The sequence below is a fragment of the Panicum virgatum genome, chromosome 2K, assembly GCF_016808335.1.
Source record: "Panicum virgatum strain AP13 chromosome 2K, P.virgatum_v5, whole genome shotgun sequence".
Classification (NCBI taxonomy): domain Eukaryota; kingdom Viridiplantae; phylum Streptophyta; class Magnoliopsida; order Poales; family Poaceae; genus Panicum; species Panicum virgatum.
The window spans coordinates 43,729,610-43,753,182 of NC_053137.1; the positions used below are offsets into that span (position 1 = coordinate 43,729,610).

The 23,573-nt window shown below is 45.1% G+C and overlaps 1 protein-coding gene across 1 annotated transcript; it reads left to right on the top strand.

Annotated features, from left to right (window-relative positions):
• Positions 1–18,582: 18,582 nt before the first annotated feature.
• LOC120678911 (vacuolar iron transporter 2) lies at positions 18,583–21,259 on the top strand. Its single transcript, XM_039960360.1, has 3 exons — positions 18,583–18,954; positions 20,368–20,453; positions 20,543–21,259. Exons 1-3 carry the CDS (start codon positions 18,701–18,703, stop codon positions 20,956–20,958), a joined length of 756 nt encoding a protein of 251 aa, XP_039816294.1. The 5' UTR covers positions 18,583–18,700; the 3' UTR covers positions 20,959–21,259.
• The last annotated feature ends 2,314 nt before the right edge of the window (positions 21,260–23,573 follow it).

Genomic DNA, 23,573 nt, shown 5'->3' on the forward strand with positions numbered 1-23,573 from the left:
AAGTTTACAATGTGTTAGTAGAAAGTTTATAAATTTGGAGTCAAGGCGTGGAACACAAAGTTTTTGGTAGTATAATGTTTGAAACATGTTAGTAGAGTTTATTAAATTTGGAGTGTAGAGTTTTGTGTCAGTTTTTTAAAAAGTTTTTGACTAGCGACACGAAAGTTTCTAAATTCAAAGTGCAAAGTTACTAAGTTTGGAATGTAAAGTTTCTGACAAAAGTGACTTCGAAAATTTGGAACGTAGAAGGTTAAATATTTAGTTTGATTTTTTTTCACGAAATTTACATATATTCATATATCAATTTTTTTCTTGAATAATTACTATGATATATGGGAGAAATATTAAGCACTTCTATATCTATATAGTTGTCAAAGTAATCCCCGCCCAGTGTCCCGAATGGGAACTAAAAGGTGCAAAAAAAAAACTAGACATGAGAGACCAAAATTTATATATAGAAAAATGAAAACTACCTAATTAATATGTACCAGCTCTAGGCAAGTTGTATATCCGTTACATATATGGTATTAACTAATACATGTAGTAGTTAGTTGCTGTGCTTGTGCGCCGCTAGTATATTGCAACGCTCATTCGTCGCTACTCCATCCCAGCGAGCGCTCGCCAGCTAGGTGCCCCGCAAAAAGAAGAAGAAGGTCATCAAGCTCATTTCGTGGAGGCATACTGTGTTTCTACTGCACGTATACGTGCTGGAAGAAACAAAACTTAGCGACGACGCGCTGCTGCCCAGGAGCGGATGCATGCATTCGAGTGCTGCTGGGGCCGTCCCTATATAGGCAGTGCTAGCAGGCAACGTAAGTCGATGCAGCTTTTTTGTCCATCAGGATGTACGGCTGTGTTTAATTCGTGAAAATGTTTGAATATTGATAATGTAGCACATTTCGGTGTTATTTGACAAACAATATTTAATTATGGACTAATTAGGCTTAAAAAATTCATCTCGTGCTAATCAGTTAGACTATATAATTAGTTATTTTTTAAACTGCATTTAATGCTTCATACATGTGTCTAACGTTTCGATGTGATAGGTACTGTAGAATTTTTTTTGTAGAAAATTTTTTGGGAACTAAACGGCGCCACAAATGCTGCATCCGCATGCATAGCGGAGTATTCAACTTAGGTTTGCAGCGCTGCGCGCAAGTGCAGGAGATAGGCAGATAGCAGTGCTATCATAGCACCGTTGATGAATTCAAAAAATATAGGTACATCTTCAATGAAAAAAAATGCTGCATCCGCATGCATAGCGGAGTATTCAACTTAGGTTTGCAGCGCTGCGCGCAAGTGCAGGAGATAGGCAGATAGCAGTGCTATCATAGCACCGTTGATGAATTCAAAAAATATAGGTACATCTTCAATGAAAAAAAACCTAAATAGTGAAAAAATATAAGCGAACATGCGCCGGGAATCGAACCCCGGTCAGTACCGTGGGAGGGTACTATGATACCACTACACCAGATGCGCCTTGCGTTTCAGAATGCAGCTATTTACCTACCTATAAGATATATTTGTGCGAAAGTCTTTCAAAAACAAAGCGTTCAAAATTGCGGGTCGGTTGCTTGAGGTTAAATGAAACAGCGGGAACTAATTAAATCTAATTAACTAGGAAACAATTCCATCCATCAAAGTTTAAATCACCGGCTAGACACGAGTTCTGGTACACGGTTACTTGTAGATTTAGGACTACTAAGCGATTATGCTCATGCATTGCCGGATAAAGTTGGTATAATTATTGGATACGTATAGTTATTCTATGTTAATTTTTAGGGATCTACGTGATCGAATCGTGAACGAATAGCTAATCCGACTCACATAAAGGATGGACTAAGACCCACCTATCAATGACACAAGACGGATTAAACCAAATAGTTAGATGGAAACCTTACTCGCTTTAGTAATAGATATAGGTATAGATATAGATATTACTCTTTAGTGTTAAGTGGTGTAACCATCCATAGCGGCACTCTCACGATGATCGAGTGTGAGTGATCCCGCAGTCGATCCGGTCTCATAAATGTGTCCATACATTTTGTAGGGATGAATGTGAATACAGTGGAGCTCCATATACAGCACCATGGGGCAGCTGTCGCAGCTTAATTAGGGGCACGAATTAAAGACCCCCGTGGCAGCTATGGTTGAAACGAGGCTCCAGGCTCACTTGACAAACCAAGATCAAGACAAGTTTTGCCCCACCTAAAATCCTAAGTGAGCTACGCCACTGTGTACGTTGGCACTGTAGCATGTTCCTGGCATGAGAATCTCAAACCGGCCGGCCGAGGATGCACATTTAATTTTCAAGCATCATTAAAAATGGACATCCTCAGCATCACCGGATCCTGTATATCCCTCCAGTGGAGGAACGATACAACCGCGACGCTCCAAGCTCGTGGCACTCGTCCAACCTAATCTCATGCCCTTCCAGCAGACAGATAGATATCGGGTTTAAGACAGGTTCCTCCGCGCATGGGAGGATTTCACGCGTCCTGCAGGTCATGCGCAGCACGCCACGTCGCCCCCGCTGACGCTCACGGTCGCAGCTGCTCCGAGCGGTGGGAACTGGGAAGCCTCCCCTGCCTGCAGCATGGGTCCAGCACCGGCACAGCAAGCTGCGCAGTTCTCTCTCATGGCCGTGGTCATATAGAATAGAAAGAATCATGCTGACTGACCAGTGGATCGGAGACTTAGTTGCCCCGCTGTCAGTCACTGTGGGTGAAAGAGCAGAAAACATGTGCTTGAGAAAAAAAGGAAGAGAAGAGACCGGTGGTAGATAGGGGGATTTTTATTGATCGTACGTGGGTGGGTGATGAGGCTTCAAACTAAAAAAATCTATATTTTGCAAATCAGTTATCCAAATCAAGTTTTGATTACACCATAATGATCTCTGCATTGAGTTCTTCGAAACTAGATCACACTTGCCTACATTTAAAAAATATTTAGATATTTTTCTAGAACACTTTTCTTTATTCTTATAACATTTAATTTGTTTTTTCAATATTTTTGTTTTATATTCACAACAATGACTCTTATGATGATCATTTCTCCTTAGAAAAAATATTTTTGGAATAATAATTTATGTTCTCAAATAGTTTTTTATCTTCAATTTAGATAGCATGTGCACCCAGTCGAGTGGTGGGCTGGTCTTCTACATTAACGAGGGTTGCAGACGCCTACGCTACGTATAGATGCCCCCGGTGGATAGGTCATAGGGTCATGGAGTCTCTCGGTAGGCAGTGCCCGTCGTTGGATTCTCCTCTGGTGCACCGGAGCGTTCTATCTCGTGGAACAAAGCACCGACGGCGCGGCACGGCGTAACTCCTGTATGCGTTTTCGTTCCATCCCGCCCTTGCTGTATATAGCGTACTTATAGGTAGGCAGCTTAGCGCATACCTAATAAACCTTTGCTCATGGATCAGGCATTCATTCCAAATCAGTTGCCTACACATATGGAAACAAAGATAAGTAGGCAACTTCTGAACACGCATAACTAGATTGATGCAGTCCAACAAGATAATTATGATTAAGAGTGTTTAGGAATCTTATAATACTAGCTATCAATACTGACCATTAAATGTAATATATTACTTGACAAAATCTACGGTCTGCACATGTCATTTAGTCAGTAGTGCAAATGTGCATGAAACGTTTGTTATAAATGTATCATTTATAACGTTTACTTTAATATTTTAGTATTTCTTCAATTACGACATACTTACTTTGGAACACAATATAAAAGAAAGTTGTGGATAGGGTTATGTTCTAGTCCTTGAAATGAAACGCACGGACGGGCCCGTGGCTGACACGCTCCTCGCTGCTACCAAATTAAACCTTAAATTCCCAATCCGGCCAACCACTCCACCACACGTCCACACGCCATGATTCATGCCGCGACTAGTATACAGAGAAAAAAAGAAGACGAGCTGATGCTGAAGTGATGAGGCTCACCTGGCGCCTGTCATCGATCACGCTCTTCAGCCGTATTGGCCCGGCCAGCTACTAGCTTGTACCCGGCACACGCCATGACGCAAAAGGCCAACAAGTCATTTATCTATAGGTTGGGAGAAGGAGGCTAGCTAGCTGCTTGTTAGACCGTCTCGATTACAATGCATGACTAACTTGTGGTATGTGACGGTTTTTGCAGGTAAACGTTACTCTCTCGGCAAACAATTTGAGTTTTGCATCTGGTTTTTACTGGCGGCTGGGTGTTCGTTGTCTCCCCTGCTGAAGTCACACGATCGGTGATACATACCACTTCCTCCTGCAATAATGGGAATTGGAGTGCAGAAAACTAAAACGTTGCGGCCGTGGCCTCTCGTGTTGAAGTTGAAGGAACATTTGAACGAACGGAAGGCCACAGTCAAAGTGCAGGTGATTTCCCACGATCAATTTCAGGAAAAAAAAAGCCATGGCTGCACCCGTGCCCATTTCAAAAGAGGCTGCGAATGAAATTGAAATCCTCGCCAAGATGGTTCACCGGATTCGAATAATATTAATGAGCTACATAGGGACAGCGGTTAGTGGGCGTCAACGTTTGCTAGTGAGAAAGAAAAAAAAAAGTAAAGCTGATTTGAACATGTCGAGACAGATGATCTCGTCCGTGCCCGCTCCAGGTCAGCATCCCTTGTCTTCTTGTTTTGTTCTCTAGCTCTTTACCTAAAGGTCCGGCCGTCTCGCCATTTTGGTCATCGAAAGTTGCAGGGCCGGATCATGAGGCGCGTGGCCGCCACACTCCTCTCTGCTACTGGCTCTGCGTGGTCTCTGGTGGCCCACCGCCTACCCACACCAATAATGCACTCGATCTGATCTCTCTTCCTTCTTTCTACACCTTGATTTTGATTTGATTTCCTCTTTTGTTGGTATACTCTTTATATAACTATCTCAAAACACGAAAGCGCGTCCGTGCCCAGGGGATTCTCTGGCACCTCAGAGGGCCACGTCGCCTAGAAAAGCAACCACCGTCTGATCGGGCAATCCAACGGCCATCATCACGGGCGGGGTCGCGAGCACCAAGCCGGCGACCGGGCAACGAGCCAGTTGGGCGGCGGATGCGGCCGCACCGCCAGGGACCTCGCACGCGGCCGCGGCAGCCTCGGCTGGGAGGAGCAGATGGGCCGAGGGAAGACCTGACGCCGGAAGGAGAGTGTGGGCTTGCGGCGGAGAAGACGCGCCCAACCGAGGAGCTGGAAGGCGACGCCGACCAAATCCGCCATGAGCACCCATCCGTGGACCGATTCCTTCAGTCGTGACCTGCGTCTCCGCACCGGAAACCTCCCCAACCCCTAAGGCGGAGGCTTCGTCAACAGCACCAGCTCCCCGTTGATGAAGACAAGCTGCCGCCATGGACGAGCCTCATGATGAGGTACCCCTCCCAGCCTTTCCTCCCTTCGATTAGTTGGACAAATGGAACCGTGGCCACGCCGCGAAGCTGATGCCCCCCCCCAACCCCCCAATGCCGGCCACCATTGGTGCTCGGTTTGGGATTGGGACAGTGGCAGCTACCGCTTTGTTGCTTACTGCTGGTGGCGTGGATCTGCTGCTGGTTTGCTGCTTCATGTGGGGGATAGAGAGAAATTAGGCATGGGCTCCTGTTATGCTAGCTCGGTGGAGATTTGAGAGGGGGAGGGAGGAGCTGCTCCTGCTATTTTGTAGTTGAACAGCAGCAGAGGAAGACATGGGTGTTAATGGTCTGCGTGCTATTTGCCTTGCTGCTACCTCTTCTGGGTAGTTGAAGCAGGGAGGAGGAGGAGAACATAATAGAGGAGGCAAACATCTCTTACAAAGGGGGATGCACACCTTGTGCTCGATGATTTGCATTTGGGACCACTTCTCTGATAATTAAACATCTTCCTTCATTATTGACTAATAACCGTGCCTATTTTGTTAATTTGGTAGGTATCATAACAAATTATCTCTCTGCTGAAGATATGAACGATATACTTGCTATGCAGCTCCATAAGATTGTGGGACTTGAAATGACTGAAAACATGCATTTAACTAACACACATTGCTTGTCATTAATCTGGAAAAGTTTGCATTTGCTATTCAGGTATGAATGAACTGTTGTTTAACTAAACCCTAATGCTTCTCATATGGCATTTGGTTAGCACTTGTCCAATGGCAATACATTACAACGCTAGATCCTGATTTGAATTAGTCTTATAAGGTACTTCAACACAAGATCTTAATGCTATTATCTTTAATTTTATCCTCAAGTAACATGAATTGTTTTCTAGAACAATGCTCTTGATTCAACCACACAAATACAATTTTTCTATATACCAATGCTACTAACAATGATCCTTTTTTAATGCATATTCATTCCCTTCATGTATCTATTGTAAGAAATTTTAGATAGTTCATAAGCCTGCATCTAATTCAGGTTTCCAGTTAGCAATGTTTGAGTTAAGGTGAGTTGAAAATTGAAAAAAAAACAGAATATGCAAAGGGTTATTGTGTTATCTATCTAGCCTTTTGTCCGATCAATGGGATCCAGCGTAAGGACAATTATAAGGTTATGTTAATCAGAGAATGATCATCAAGTTACTAACAGACAAATTAGTGTGTAGATATATACATGTTTGTTCATTTCTGTTGATGATCCTTTGCTATTGTATCATGATGACAACGCAAATATCTATTAGGGATTTTAAAGGCTCCATCCATGATTTGCTTTTACACTAAATTTATTTGTAGAGTGACCTGCACAACATCTGTTTTTTGGCTTCTGGTTTCCTTCCGACAATATCAACTCTTCTTTGTCAGGCCTGTTGGGCCTTCTCAAGTTCTTATGACAGGAGGCTACATTTGTCCACTTTATTTATCAGCTGTTTGCTCAGATCTTTCTTATCCTTCTCCATGTCTACAATTATTCTTCGTCCCTCCTTGCAGTTTAAACTAATGATTTCAGAGTTTCATTCTCAGATGACAATGTTACAACCACTGAACTTTAGTCTTGTAACTTCTTTATCTTTTTCCCCATCAGTGCTGCGCACAAGCATCAGTTGTCCGAACCTTACAAAAAGTGAGACAAGATGATGATTTAGCAAACTTACAAACGACTCACTGAACAAGAGTAATGTCCCTTACCAGACTATGAGAAACAATTCTTTAGTGTAATCTCTTTTACTTCAACAAATTATTGTTATTATTATACATTTGTCCTATTTGAGACCAGAAATATCTGCATTAATAGAGCCTCTTACACGGTAAACAAAAACAATGAGATATTTGTATGTATCTACATGAGTTCTTCTTTCACAACGACTACTACAATACTACTCTGCCCTTACAATAGGACACTAAGTAATATTGCATTTACCATTTTCCCCGTAAAACTTCTCATGCACAATACCATATTTTGTATCCAAAACCATTATACTGCCATCAATGTGACTCCACTCCCAACCATACGCAGAATCAGTATGTATGTCGATGCTCTGAATAAATGAAAAACCCGATTATAGCATACATATCCTGTGAGCTGGCCCCACTCCAACGAGGGCGAGGCAACGCCGCGCCAAGCTTTCTAGTTATTAATTATTCGTAGATATGTAAGAATGGTAGCACGGTGCTGTACAAACGAGCAACGATATACCAGCATATTCAAAATCTTTTAGATAGATACTGAAATGTACCACAAATTATGACTTTTTGTATCATAATTTGGTTTGCAAAGTAGTACTAATTCGTACATATTCATGCAAGATTGTTATATATGTGGATTTTGACACACTCTACCATCTTTCCCACAATAGCCAATGTACTCTTTTTAATGAAATACACGAATATATAGTTTTTTTTTTAAAAAAAAGGGAAAATGCACGAATAGTTGTTCCAAGGTAGAAGAAGTGAGCCAGATAACCCTCGGTGCCTTTCAAACCTAAGCCACCAAACACCACTTGATGTTGCTACTGTGTCCTCACTAGCTACATACTCGCTGTTGCTACTGTGTCCTTCACCCAGCTCGCCACCAACCACTCCACGGACACCATGAATCATGCATTGCTCCAGCGGGAAACGAACAAGGGATGGAGTCATGCATCCCGCCTGCTTCGACCGTATTAGCCCGGCCATCTTGTGCCGGGCACACGCAAAGGTGAAGACGGTATGCTTTTGGCTCATTAGATTAGCCCTGTTAGATTAGGCTCAGCTCGTTCATGGGCATAATGTACTCATGATTAAGCTGTGATGATTGATGACCTCTGCAGGTAAAAGTTGCTGCCGTGGTGAACAAACTTGACCTGCATGCGGCTCTGACTTTAATTCTACCTGCATTTTTTTTCTCCTTGTAGATGGTCTTCTTTGATTTTTTTTAGATTAAGGTTAGAAACCGGCCTTTTATATCCACATGGTCTTCTTTGATGCACAAGAGTACTGTATATTTGACTGGACATTGTACTCATCTTCTCATACGAGAGTTAATTCACGTAATAGCTTAGGAGCAAAAACTGATCAGACACGCATACAGAAAAGAGTAACATTCCTAGGGTGTATATAATTTCCTGAACATGAAGAAATTAATCTAGAATGTCCAGTGTACTTGATGACATGCCAGCACGTAAAGACGCAACACTACAAGGATTGATTGCTCCTTCCTGATACACACCACACACACGAAGAAAGGCGATCGATCGATGAACTCGTGCGATCCAGAGGCCATGGTTGCGCCTTAATTAGTAAATCGCTGTAACAACCAACCAATAAAAAAGGTGGGCAACAAATCCTCACCCACCAGATCAACCGATCACCAGATTGGAATATAATCTGCGTGCGGCCGCTTTGAGCAGCTCGACACACCATGCATGTCATCCCCGCTTGTCTGCTCGTGCTGGTCTCTAGCTCTTTTTCTCTGATGCTCTGTCACCTCACCTCACCACTTTGTTTCGGTCATGATGAAAAAAGGTTGAGGACGGACAAGGGCATGAGGCGTGTGGCGGACACACACTCCCCTGCCTACCGGCTACGCTTGGCTACACCCAAACCAATTAATCATGCAGTTGATCTTGATCTTTGTATCATCTTTTTCTGGCTATTGATTTTGACATCTGCTCTCATTCCCTGATAGTTCTTATCTGTATTTGTAGATTCACAACATTTTTTTATGTGGTGTTCTGTGTTCAGCATTCATGCATTAGCTCTGTTTTATTAAACGCACAACAAGTGTGTCGAACTAAGACCTGTTGTTCTCATGACAAATCCTGGTTTTGGTCCGAAATCTAGGGGCTGGCCCGTAATAACCTCATACATTTACTAATAACTTGCTAGTCACCCTGGAATTGTTGCTGGTTACCTAGGAATCTTGTGTTGTTTGCCTCTGTTCCAACCCTCACGCGGAGATAGCAAGAGAGATATATACCTTGGCTCAAGTATATATAGCCGTATCTTGCTCTGATATCGTATCGAGTATCTTTTGTTGATGAAATGTCATACTAGTTATTACGTAATTAACCCTCTCCATGCCTATCAAAAGGCAGAACGAAACTCCTATTCGACCACCTAATCACTTGTCCCTGTCTCCCACGACCCGCACAGATCTACACACCACACCGGCGTGTGCAGAAGCTTGAGTGTTCACCTTTTTTTTTAATATAAGTAACCGAGTAGTCTGGGGGCGTAGAAGGGGGGGGGGGGGGGCAGGGGCCTGCCCCTATGGCTCCCAAATTTACATTGAAAATTTGAATTTTGATTAAATTTTTATATAAATTAGTATGATCGGCTTCCCTAATAATGAAAAAAACAAATTTTTGGCTCCACCCCTGCGAGTAGTGACACCTAATAATTAATTAAACTGATCGGGCCGGTTTGTGGCAGGCACACGCAAAGGGGCCCCGTTGAGAGCTCAACTCAACCACCGAGCCTATCCTGAACGGTAGCACATTTCAGATACCAAAAGCTAAGGGCATCGATATCATGCATGGCTTGAGAGAATTCATTATTTGATGTTTTGGATCATTATATGTTCATTCATGGAGCAGTTATAATAGAGAATGTATCTGATGCAAACCACAACCTTCGTGAAAACTCGTGCAAACCACAGCAAAAAATCGTCTAAATTCACCAAAAAAATCACACAGGTAGATGATATGATAATACACAACCTTGTAAAATATGTTGTCCAAACTCGACTTTATCTGTGAGATATAAAAATAGCAAATTTCTAACAAATCATCTGGACAGCTTTCTGGCTTAAAATTTGTTATTTTTATATCTCACAAAGGAAGTCGAATTTGGACAAGATATTTTACAAGATTGTGTATCATCATATCATGTACATGTATAATTTTTGTGGTGAATTTAGACGACTTTTTTTTGCCGTGGTTTGCACAGGTTTTCACGAAGTTGTGGTTTGCACTAGATACGTTCCCGTTATAATAATGGGAAACGGTTGGCCGCGGACCGTTTGTTCGGTCGTGGCGCGGCCGGATCATCCTTAATAATCTAAAAAGAAAGTTAATAGGAAACGGGAAGAGAGTCGTAGAATACAAAAGAGGGTATGGGAAACGATTCCAGCTGAAGTACCAGAGATGCAGAATAGAGGTTCCGCGTGCTATAATCGGCGATCACGGGGTCCGTTGCGTAAAGAAAAAGGATGCATGGGTTTGGTTGGAGACGCACAGCGCGATGATGTGCCCTGCTGCTTCCACGTTTGCCAAGAGAGACGCTGTACATGCTGCATAGTACATTTTTTTTACAGTATTTTTGTTGTACAGTAAAGAAGGCCCCAGCTAGCACCTCACAAGTCACAAGGCTGTGTACTATGTACTGTACTACGGCACTACGGGTTCTCTGACGATCGGTGGTACATGCATGTGTCCTCCATGCGTGCATGTACTGCGGAGCAGCGTCCTTTTCCTCACCGATCGAGAAGCTGGCTTGGCCGCTCATGGCAAGTTGCTGCTGCTGCTGGATGCTCGCTGTCGCTACTGCCCCTAGCAGGCATGCGGCGGCCGCCTTCCGGTTCCGGGCTCCGGCCGGCGCGTGGCCGCCGCGCGCCGCCCAGGTATCCCCCGCTCTCCCGCGGCCCGGGATCCCGCATCCGCGGGTGACAGAGAAGAGCCGTGGATCTCTTGGCTCTTCCAGGTTCGCGTTTGGATGGTTAGCTTGTGGATAATGGTGGCGTGTGGCGACCACGTACGCTTTGCTAGCTTGTGGTGGTTGCGGGACGGCGACCTCCCGTTCTGTTGCGATCACGGATCGTGGGACGCCGGCGGGCAGCTAGTAGATTTTGCCATCCAGCTCCAGTCGCCGGTGATGGAGAGATGCGTATAGCAAAATAAAAGGCTGCTTTTTTTTCGTTGCCAACTTTATTTGGTCATCGGAAAAGTTGAGGACAAGGGTACGAGGCGTGTGGCGGCCACACTCCCCTACCGGCTCTACGGTTGGCCGTCATGGACCGCCAACTAGGCGAACCAATAATGCACGTGCTTTCACCCTCTTCTTTTTCCTTTTTTAAAAAAAATCTGACGGCAGGAGCTCTGCCCATCTATGAGAAGGAAGTATCCCTCTCCTCGTTCTCCAGCTTTGATTTTGACATCACCCTTTTTCCTGATTTTTGCAAAAAAAAAGTACAGTTATTATGACATATATCTCTTTTAAAATATGTAGCTATTTCTCTTAAGCCTCCTCCAACAGGCAACTTATAGCTAGTAGAAATACGATTTTATGTAGTGAACAGTTGGCGCTACTGCTTCTGCCGCTAGCGCATAGTGAGCATGCGAGAGAGCGGCCACAGCTACCAATGAGCATGCGAGAGAGCGGCCACAGCTACCAATGCGAGAGAGCACCTCAGCTGACGATGTCGTCAGGTGCGTTGGAGGAGGCCTTAGAGTTAATGACTTGCACAGTAACACGGGTTGATGGGGGCAAGTAACTATAAAAAATCAGTCACCGAATCAACTTGCACCAATCCATTCAAAACACTAGCATTCGTTCACCTAAACATTTGTCTCTAGTCCCATGACCTGAACAGATCACACAATGTGGCGTGTGCAGCGAGTAGTTTTATGGCAGCAGCTAAACAAATGGAGCCGGCTTGTGGCAGGCACACGCATGCAAATTAAAGGTACCGTGTCGAAAGATCAGTTGAAACAGCGCACGGGACAGCGAGTCTATCTACCCTGGACGGGATTGTGGGAAAGGATGGAGCTTGTTCTGTACAAAAAATGAAGTACCTTTTGACACATGTTGTCTCCTCTTTGTTGTCACCAAATGCCCCGGTTATTCCTTTTTTTTTCAGATACCAAAAGGTCGCTCCTCTCTGATTGCCTATCGTCTATAGCCATCTCTTGCTGAGGGGCAGGGTATCATGGCTTGAAAGAATTTATTACCTGTCTAGATGTGATGTAAGGGCGCCCACAATGGGAATAGCTAGTACTAACTACGTACTCTGCTGATGTGGAGGTGACAGATAAAAAAATCACTATTTTATACTATTAGACCCACATGCTCCTCTCACATATTCTTGGACTACGTGAAATATATCAGTTATTTGCTCATAGCTAGTAACTACTCTCGCTTCTACTTTTTTATTGCCACATCAGATCTAGCTAGCTAAATAGTTAACAATTGCGGACGCCTTAAGTTATGTATACACATGGAGATTTCCAAAGAAAATAGTAAAAAATAAGAGTTCCAAGTGAATAATTACTGGATGCAGAAAAGATTCCGCTAATATAAGGCAAGGCTACTGAAGTTCAACGAGAAAGCATATATGCATGTGTTGTAGCTAGCCTACTGGTTAATTCCAGGACAACTAAGAAGCTAAATCAGCCATGAGGATGCGAGTGAAGCATACCTATATATGTTATGACTTACCACCATCGATCAGAAGAAATTGAGGGCACTACTAGAGAAACGTGAGAAACGTTAATTTGTCCCGGTTTCCCAACCCGGAAACGTCAGGCCGGGACAAAAGAGGGGGGGGGGGGTTGTCCCGGGTCTGACAACCGGGACAAAAGGCTTTTGTCCCGGTTGCCAGACCCGGGACAAAAAGCCCCCCTACCTTTTGTCCCGGTTGGTAACCTTTTTTCCTGTTTTTCTTTTCTCAATTCTTTTTCTATTTCAATTATACTTTTGCATTTCAATTAAACTTATGTATTGGAATTCAGTGTGTATGATCTCCACTAATACACACACATATATAACACACACATATATATATAGTTACTTATATAATATTTGTCCTAGATAGTTTTCATATATAAATTAATTCACTTATATATATGTATACACATATCTATACGTGTGAATTCCTTTACATATGAAAATGTCTAGGACCAATATTATATAAATATATATATACACATATATATATTATTGGAGTGCTTATATATATAATAAATACATACTCATAAATAGAAATATAATACACACACATATATATTTACATAGGTATATTCATTCTTAATTACATATATAAGCGTATATTATCATATTTGCTGTGATTATCAATGTTAGATTGTCCATCATAGTAGAATTCACCTTTTGGATCGAGGATTTGCTCAACAATAAATTCGGACAATTGTTCTTGAATCGCCATAATCTTTTCCTCCGGTATGAGTTTATCGCACATCTCCTCGACCTATGGAAAAAGGGGATAATTAATTTCGACTAATTAAAATACGAGTTCAAATATTAACAAGTTTTTTACTTACTTCCTCCTCCTAATCTGCCCAGGCCCTTGGAGGACCTACCAGACCATAGATGTTCTCGCATACATAGTATGCACATAAATTAGTGCCTTGTTCCTATCTCATACATTTTAAAAGAGAAGAAATTATCAGATATTTACATGAATATATAATAAAACTAATGAAACGTGCAACGAATCATTCAAGTGCGTACCGCAAAATCTATCTTGATCTTCAATTCCTTGTCCAATTTGCCTGGATGATTTTTAGCGACTTGTTTCCAAACCCTGTGCATGATTAGAACAATTATAGTCAAGTAACAAAGTGATTCAAGTTATCGGTCATCGACGGAGTAGTGGTAGAATTACTTTTTCATCATGTTAAGAAGATCTTCGTATTGTTCTAGATTTCTCCTCAGTCCATAACCACGAGTAGGCTCTTCTCGAGAATTATGACAATTAGGATCCAGTGTTCACTGCAAGATTATACGGAGGCAGTTCTTGGTAGTTAAGGTTTAAACAATTCGATTACAGAATAGAAAGAGTTAGACAGAAGGAATCACTCACGTAAAGTTATAAGAAAACAATATCATTTGCTTGTTGTGATGAACGCTTATGTACTTGAACAAGTTTTGGAATATCTCATCGGAATTGTCGCGTAGAAGCCTCCAATTACAAGTAATTGGGTCGATGAAGCCGAGGTGAGAGTATCCCTTTCTCCTGCAAGTTTGTATCTCCATTCTACATGATACCGAATAAATCAAGGGATCAGTATGTTGAGATCATGCAAAACAATACGTGAGGTGAGTAAAATACTTACAGAACCCACAAGTCGACCATAGAGATGTCGAGGTCCTCCTGATGGAATAGTTGGTAAACTTCTTCCCAGTTTATCCATATAATGGCCTCCCCCCGTAAGAAATCGTCATCTTTAATCTTTGCGCCCATAACATGAATACTTATAGAACCCATAACATGAATAATTAAAAGATCTGCAATATCCATCATACATATTGATTATTTAAAAGGAGTACTTAATCCATTACAGAACTTAACAAAGGAGTACTCAACATGAAACTTAAAAATTCGGACAACAACACATAGGTTTTCAACCGTCCTTGCGTGGGAACGCAGAATGCTCTAACAGATTTCTTGCTGGCGCAGAAGAAGATGGCGGAGCTGAAACCTCCGAGTTTGGTGGTGACGAACCGTAATGCCGCAATAAATTCTCAAGATCAAACGGAGGTTCCTCGCCCCTTGCCACACATTCTCTATATTCTTTTTTTTTCTAAATAACGGAGCGCTGCCCTATGAAAAGTATTAGGTTTCTTGGACCGACGACCTACTCGAGTTGTGCCCTTCTCTCCAGAAGGACAACGATCACCCCCATTGGCGCCACTCCCTCCAGCTGCTGAAGCCATATTTTACTGGAAAATACCTTTATTATTACAATTACAATGATCAGATTAATAACTCTTGCAAATAACAATGAAATTATACAAAAAATACTAAAGATTAACGACGTATACTTGTTTCGAAATAAAGATTTTTTAAGTTTCTAGATGGTTTCAGTGTGAGCACGAACGAATACATCACTAGAGTGTCAAAATAATCCATTCATAATATACAAAATTCTAATATACTCATTTCATTAATTCATTCATGAATACAAAAATCAACTATCCACAATATGGTCATATATATAAGTACATCACATGAAGTGTCTACACTCATTCTAAAAATTTCTACTATCCACATACTCATCTAAATCTAAAAGAAAATCACACCTACATATGCAATCTAAATGTCCAAGAAATGAGCTAGCTACACAATTTCTCTATTTCTAAAGTATGAAATGAGCTATACAAGCCAAGAAAGAAGAGAAAAACAAGCCCCAAACCTTTAGCGCCGATGGATGGACGGGGGAATCAAAGATCTTCACAAACATGGTGAAGAAATGAGCAAGAACTCTCCTCTTCCGAGCCAAGAACAGCAAGAACAAGTGAGCTGAATGGCTCGGGCGGGGGGAGTGGGAAGGGGATAAGGGGGCCAAGGAGTTTTGTCCCGGTTGGAGACACCAACCGAGATAAAAGGGTCTTTTGTCCAGGTTGGAGCCACCAACCGGAATAAAAGGCCACCCTTTTGTCCCGGTTGATGCCTCCAACTGGGACAAAAGGCCCCTGTCCCCCACTGGCCCGGCTAGCCGTTGGACCCGGGACAAAAGCCACCTATTGTCCCGGGCCCAAAGGCTGCCGGGACAAATGGCCTGGAACAAAAGCCTATTCTGTAGTAGTGGGGGTTTGTTTTTGGTATAAGAGACGGCGAATGTGTGTCCTTCCACGTCGGCCAAGAGACGCTGCACACACAATTTTCTCTAGTTCTGTCAGTGTACATGATGACCAGCCATATACTTCGGACTACAGGCTTTGATAACAAGCCAGTGTGTCCTCCTCCTCCATGCGCACATGTATTATTTGCTGAACCAAGGCAGATTGTTTTCCTGCTTTTTTTTTTGAACGGACGGCAGCCTTTTTTTTTTTTGAACGGACGGCTAGAGATTTGCCGAAATTTATTAGAAGATGAAAAAAACGAGAGAGCGAAGAGCCCCCAACAAAACAATTTCTATAAGACTGTTCTTGACGAGTTGTTATTCCTGACCGTGGGGCGATGCCTCTATGATAAAATTGGGTACCGGAAGGGGGGGGGGGGGCAAGAAAATGGAACGAAATAAAGTAGGAGAGCGATCTATTATTATCTCCACTTGTTACCAAACAATCTTCGCTCAAGCGAGGTCCAAACAGCTTAAAAATATCTACACTTGCTTCACAAACTTACAGGTCATAGAGGTCTCGTTTCGAAAAGGGAAAAAAAAAGTCACGCGTGCAGTTGTACATGCAGCTCTAATTTTCGCCTAGCTCTACACTCCCGTACATGCCTAAGTACCTGCGCTGGTTGGATCGGCGACATGACGTTGCAGTTGCACTGCAGCATACGACCACACCAGACTTGGCTGAGGCAAGGCCCAGCCAACGTGAAAGTTTGGTACAGCCTCCGGTCAAATATGCAACCAGTTTTACCTGGCTCCGTAAGCGTACACGTCACACGTTTCTACACCGCCGGAGGGAACAACTACAAGTGTACTACCTCCGTTCGAACTACGATAATTTTGGTACTATATTTCTAAGTGCACAATTTTTATTAATCATCTAGATTTAGATATACACTATATATATGTAGATATATAAAAACTAAAAACCATGTAACAAATTACGATGAAATACCAAAACTATGAAATGGAGCTGAGTGAAGTCAAGCAGCGGTAACAGAACGGAGCCAGTGCATGCAAGCAAAGGTAATATTTCCGCATGCCCTCTAGATCCGTAAATTTTACATTTTAAGCTTGTTTTGTGAAAATTTTTCACATTTAAACTCTCGAAGAAACAAATTACGATTTTAGACCCATGACGCCGAGCAAGCTGCCACATAGGTGTCACCTCGGACATGGGTCTCATATATACTCGGCGCCCGGGTTATAGAGCATACATGAGATGTGTTACCTCGGCGGTGCCAATCCCTAGGTCGGAATTTATTTTTTTGAGGGTTTAAGTAGCCTTTCTGACTCCTCTGAGCGCCCGTGTGCTCGAAACCCTGGCCGCCTGGCCTGCGCGGTGTGGCGTGTCCTTCTCCCAACCGAAAGAAGCTGGCCGCTTGCTCTTGGCAACTTGCTGCTGGGGATCCGGCCGCCCGCTCGCCTCAGCTAGTGCGCCGCACGGCGCGCGCGTGGTGCGGGTGCCAGGCCGCCATCGTTGTCATTGACATCGTCACAGGGCACGGGCTACCCCTGATGAGGCCGCAACTTTTGTCGTCGCGGCTCGTGGCGGCCACACGGCGCTGCCGGCCGCCGGGGGGGCGCGGCGGCGGCGACCACGCGTCCCCAGCTCCTCCGCCCGGCGCGAGGCCCGAGCGCCGCCGATCGGTCCCGGCCGGCGCCATCTGCGGCTAGCTCCGCCACCGCGCCTATCCATCCCCCATCCCCGGCTGCAGTTTCTTGGACGGGCATGTATGCTTTTGCTCTGGTTTAATGTTCCCATGCTAGCTAATCCACCATGGACCAACCTAATTTAGTAGAGGACGGAAGCTAAGCGCGGCGAAGAGGTGGACACGAGTCGGCTACTCGACTGCGACTGCCTACTACTCGAAGGCTGAGAAATGTTTTTCCCTTCTGCGACTCACTAGCTCCACACGATATTTTCCGAAGAGGAGAGATGTTGACTCGTCCTACGATTCAGCTGGATACCAGGCGGCGGCGTGTGGCGAGCACACGTTCTCTTCGTTCGAGCTAGCTAGCGGTAACACACTAACACGGACGGAGCGGAAACCTAGATTCTTGAGCACCCCCGCGTCACGACCCCGTCCGTGTAGACTTTCCCTAGCTAGCTCTGCACGGCGACCGCTGGTTCCAGCTCCAATTTACAGTGAGCAAGCAAAGGTTGGGCAGCTGTTTACCTTCCTCAACATGTATGTTTTCCCCCTCCAAGTTTGGATTTTTCTTCTTCTTCTTTTTTTTTTTGAAATAGAAAGGGCAAAGAAGCAAACCAGTCCTTGTTTTTCCTAAGCTAGTGACTATCACAAACCTATAGCCATGATTCTAGAGGCGCGCGCGGTCGGCGGTCCTAGCTAGCACAGCATCACGAACTCCCATTACGTATGATATAATCCCGATCCCAACGCAATTACCACGCTAGTAATGGAAAACCGCAGTTTTGTGCTCTTATGTGCTTGTTCTGACAGAGATTGACACCGGACCTTTCTGAAAAGCCACTGCTGCCCATCAAAAAAGAAAAAAAATTGCAGCAACCCCCCCCCCCCCCCCCCATGTCCAACTTGGTCATTTCGCCGCCCGTGTTAACCCTATAAATCCCCCTCCCAGCTCTGCCCATTCCGCATCGCCTGCACTGAGAACCTCGCAGCAGCATCCCAGCACAAACACCGCCGCTGCCCACACCAACCAGCGATTTGTGTGGAGATTTTAATTCGAGGGAGAGTTTGCATTGAGGTGAGATGGCGCTGATCGGCGGCAGCAAGGCGTTCGTGCAGGACGAGGAGAAGCAGCGGCTGCTGCTGGAGGAGCACACCGAGAAGCACTTCACGGCCAGCGAGGTGGTCCGGGACATCATCATCGGCGTCTCCGACGGACTCACCGTGCCCTTCGCGCTCGCCGCGGGGCTCTCCGGCGCCAACGCCTCCTCCGCGCTCGTCCTCACCGCCGGGCTCGCGGAGGTCGCCGCCGGCGCCATCTCCATGGGGCTCGGAGGGTAAGCCTGCTGCCTGCTTCTTGTTCGATGTTTCGCAAGCTTTAAGTCCGCATCTCTCCATTATTTGCTTCTTTCTGTGGCACGGTCGTCAGCAATCCGACATGCATAACAGACGCTGAGGCCATCCATCTTGGCTTCTATTGCCATTGTTTCTTCCCCCCAAAAGGTCGATTCATGTATCTACTGGTTTCAATTCTGTTTCCATCCGTCCCCTGCTCAAAAGGGAAACTAATTACCGTCGAAAGACAAAGAGAAGTGCTATCCACTCGATTAAGAATGGGTTTTACTACATAATAGCCCTTTATTTCAGTCCATTTGTCCCGATTACCTTTGGGCCCGGGATAAAAGGTGGCTTTTGTCCCTGGTCCAATGGCTAGCCGGGCCAACGTGGGGGACAGGGTCTTTTTGCCCTTTTGTCCGGGTTGGTGGCTCCACCCGGGACAAAAGGCCTTTGTCCCGGTTGGTGTTACCAATCCGGACAAAAGGCCCCTCCACGTGATAGTTCAAAATGAAGTTATTCTATACTGAGTCACGTGTACTACTTAGGTGAGTTGGCAAGGAAACCATGCGCTAGGCAAGAGGTCTTGGGATCAAATCCCGTGGTGTGCAAAAAAATATTTAGCGTCGGAAGCCTCGTCCCGGTTCCAAAACCGGGACAAAAGCCAGTTTGGAACCGGGACAAAAGGCTGAATCTGTAGTACCAGGAGCTTAATGCATTTGAAAGAGGCCATGGCCCCTTCTTACTTATGAAAATCTGCACTAAATGAACAGTAAATCAGCTATTGTTCATTGATTTTCAAGACAAAGTATCATAGTTGCCCCCTCTATTACTCGCTCAAGCTCCGCCAATGCATGTATGGATTCTTGAACTTTTACTATAAACGGCTTCCATTCATGTTTTTTTGTTATCTGGCCGGCCTTTTCCTGCAATATTACCACTTCCTCATCAGAACACACCCAATCTCTCTTTTTCGGCCGACAAATTTCATTGAAATTTTAACTATTCTTTGACATCGGGAAGCAGTTGAAATTAACGTGTGGTTTTCTCATCTAAAGAAGCAATCTCTAGAACTTAATTAGTACAACTAGCTTTTCTGATACAATCCTTGTGATAAATCTTACCGCCAAACCATCCTTGTTTGGACATATGACTAAAGAGATAAAAATGTTAGGCACAGTACAGAAAGGTCATTCATTTTTTTGCCAGAGAACTAATACACAAAGATATTTGAGGCAAACTAGTAGCACCGCATCTCTCTCTCAAAAAAAAATCCACAACAGATGCAGCCCGAGCCCACCAAGAAATTATTAATTAGACGCGCGTGTATTTCGGCCCGTACTAAACTGAGCCCAAATGAAGTTTATTTGAGCCCAGCTACCCAGTTTAACTGATCTTGTGCTGTTGATTGGCAGGTACCTGGCGGCGAAGAGCGAGGCGGACCACTACAACCGCGAGCTGCAGCGCGAGCAGGAGGAGATCGACACCGTCCCCGACGTCGGTAAGCCACCGCCGGCCCGGCCGGCGAGCTCCTCACAATCTCACGGCAATGCACCATGACCATGGTTCCCTGACTGCTCGCTCTCGCAGAGGCCGCCGAGATCGCCGACATCCTGTCGCAGTACGGGCTGGGCCCCGCGGAGTACGGCCCCGTGGTGGCCTCCCTCCGCGGCAACCCCGCGGCGTGGCTCGAGTTCATGATGAGGTTCGAGCTGGGGCTGGAGCGGCCCGAGCCCCGGCGCGCGCTGGTGAGCGCCGCCACCATCGCGCTCTCCTACGTCGCCGGCGGGCTGGTGCCGCTGCTCCCCTACGTGTTCGTGCCGCGCGCGGGGCGCGCCATGGCCGTCTCCGTCGCCGTCACGCTCGCCGCGCTGCTCTTCTTCGGCTTCGTCAAGGGCCGCTTCACCGGCGACCGCCCCTTCCTCAGCGCCCTCCAGACCACCGTCGTCGGCGCCCTCGCCTCCGCTGCCGCCTTCGCCATGGCCAGGGCCGTGCAGTCCATATGATCACTGCTACCGACATGTAAATGTGCAGGTGCAGCTAGCAAGAAAAATAAGCGCAGCTAGCAATGTACACGTACGTGGCTGGTAGCTGTGCAGATGGCACCGTGTATGTATCCAGTGTAGCTGTCCTACTGCTGGTAGTGTATTTTGTTTGCTCGTTGCGTCGTGTGGTGTTCAAGTGACGACGTGTTCTTGTAGTGTTGTGTTTGTAAGGAGATGTGGATTATTTAGGGGCGAAATCAAGTGCTGCTGGGCTTTTAATTTGGATTTGGATGGATTGTCAATCCTGTTGCGGCAAATGAAATGCGTGGCTTAAATGGACCGTTTTGATTTGGCAAGCGGAGGCCCAAATTCAAATTTCTCTGGGCCTTCTTCTCTCTGTTCTTCTTTCTTATCCTAAAATAATCTAACATGATTTCGGCATCTTGGTGGCCTCTCAATCTCACGAAACGGCGCCCTCGAGTAAAAGTTTTCTTCTCACGGCAAAAGGGATCGAGACCTCTTTCATGCTTGCTGATTGAGTGAAATGCCAGCACCAGCAGCATCTTGTTGGTCCGTCAGAGAGATAACGACTTGCATTTGGCGTGCCCAATTGGCCACTGCGGAGGTAAAAAGTTGGGTGAAAGGTGTAAAATCTGCTGATGAAACAGAAATTAAAAGACTCGTAGTCCAGTTGGAGCTACCCTTTTTCAGGCCGTAACTAGTTGGTATAAAGTTAGATCACTGAAACTTTTACGCTATGCCGCCAAATTCGCCTTTCCCCGCCCGGGGAAAAAAAATTGGGATATTGGACTCATGATCAGCGCTTTCTCACCAATCAATCATCCCAACCCCAATCAGGAGCCATCCTCAGTGAGCAAGCAGATTGCCTTTAGTTTTCTACAATTTCTTGGCCCATGTTGGGGAGCTGAGAGCCACTGTGCTGAGTGAGAGTGTGATGAAGAGTCCTCCCAAAAGAAGACGGTCGAGCAACTGTGCGCGATAAAAAAAGGATCGAGTCGCTAGTAGGGCAAGTAGTGTAGGATGTGGTTGTTTGCGAAGCGTCCACGTAGACCTCCATTAGAGCAGCTGAGAGGGAGAGAGAGATTTGGAGCATGCGGCGGCAACTGTGGGTGTGGATGGTGAATCATCCCTGCTGACTTTTAGTGCGCGATGGGGCAGCAGCATTCGGAGCCCCTCCAGCACTGGATGGACGGATGGATAGGCAGTCCAAGTTGCTGGATTTTGGCAATCATGGGTTCGGATTCTTGTGGACTCCATCGGTATCATTCCGATTTGATCCGGCCGGTATGCATGTCCGTTCATACTACATCCCAATGGGAATGGGTCCATGCATGCTGCAAGAAGCTCTTTCCTGTTCTAGATCATTGATTGGAGTCTCCTGAAAAAAGGAGGACCAATACCTTCAGCACATTCAGAATCAGATGTAGCACATCGTCCCAGGGCAGGTGCTTCAATTCTGGGAATAAATTAAAACCGCCACAATGCCGAACGAATCTTAAAAGGATCGATTCAAGTAAATCTTTGGGAGTACAGTATATTTTCATTTTGTATGGATAAAGGGTGCGATCAACGTGAGAGGTTCTTTTAAATTTCTTCTTCTCGGAGAAGCTAGCATGCATTTCCTGCGGGAATCAAGGCACAAGCGATAGCACACACACACACACACACCACGCACCTAATAAAAATGCTCGCGCTTTATTTGCTTGGAATTACTTTCGCCGCAAATGAACCCGGCCGGCTTTTGGTCCCGTCCCGTCACGTAATGCGGATCGATGTGCCACCAGATCGTGGAGCTTACTGTTGTGAGAAGGAATGGAATGAGTGAGTGTGATTGTGGGAAGGGCACACACGGCCATCTAAGGTCCTGATGTTTGGACGATCCATGGACTAAACTTTAGAGGTCCAAAGTTTAGTCCATTAGGTGATGCAAATAGGTGGACTAAAGTTTGCTTTCACCCCAACTAAAAATTTAGTCTATTAGTTCATACAACCCACCTAATATTGGGACTAAAGCTTAGTTCCACCTATTTATGTGTTTCAAATGCATGGTTTCCCGCCTAATAGTCCATGGTTCCAAATAGAGATATGACTGAAAGTTAGTTAGCTAATACTGAGTCATCCAAACGGGCCGGACACAAAAATGATGATGTCTTAGCTAATCCTATATATTAATTATTCTGAAATCTCTTTTCTGAGGTGGTCAATGCTGTTGGCTGCCGAGTTCTGCTGCACGTCCGGTGTCCTTTCTGGATGGCACCGAAAATTTCTGTTGCAGCTATAGCGGCGGCCGCGCGTATACACAATAGATGCATGGGACCATGCATGCGTGCATTGTGGTCGTGGTGGGCTCGGAAAACACATGATCTATTGAACAATATATGCGGCGCGGGCGGGCGGCCGCTCGATGGAAATAAGTCAGTGGCAGCAACGAGCGTGTAGTGGTCCCATATATGAATCATGCCGGCCGACAAAGAATTTTTAGCGTATAGAGAGGTGGCTGCGTTCTGCAACTTTACTTGTGTCACCATTTCTTGTCATCTCTTGATTTCACAGGGATGAGGGATCGGCAACACACCTGACTGATTGTCGGCCGGCATGATTCATATATATATATA

Bases quoted from the DNA above. Each gene is read 5' to 3' on its own strand.
- LOC120678911 (XM_039960360.1), top strand. From the start codon at position 18,701: ATGGCGCTGATCGGCGGCAGCAAGGCGTTCGTGCAGGACGAGGAGAAG. The intron at 18,955-20,367 runs GTAAGCCTGCTG...GTTGATTGGCAG, and splicing joins ATCTCCATGGGGCTCGGAGG to GTACCTGGCGGCGAAGAGCG. The intron at 20,454-20,542 runs GTAAGCCACCGC...TCGCTCTCGCAG, and splicing joins CGACACCGTCCCCGACGTCG to AGGCCGCCGAGATCGCCGAC.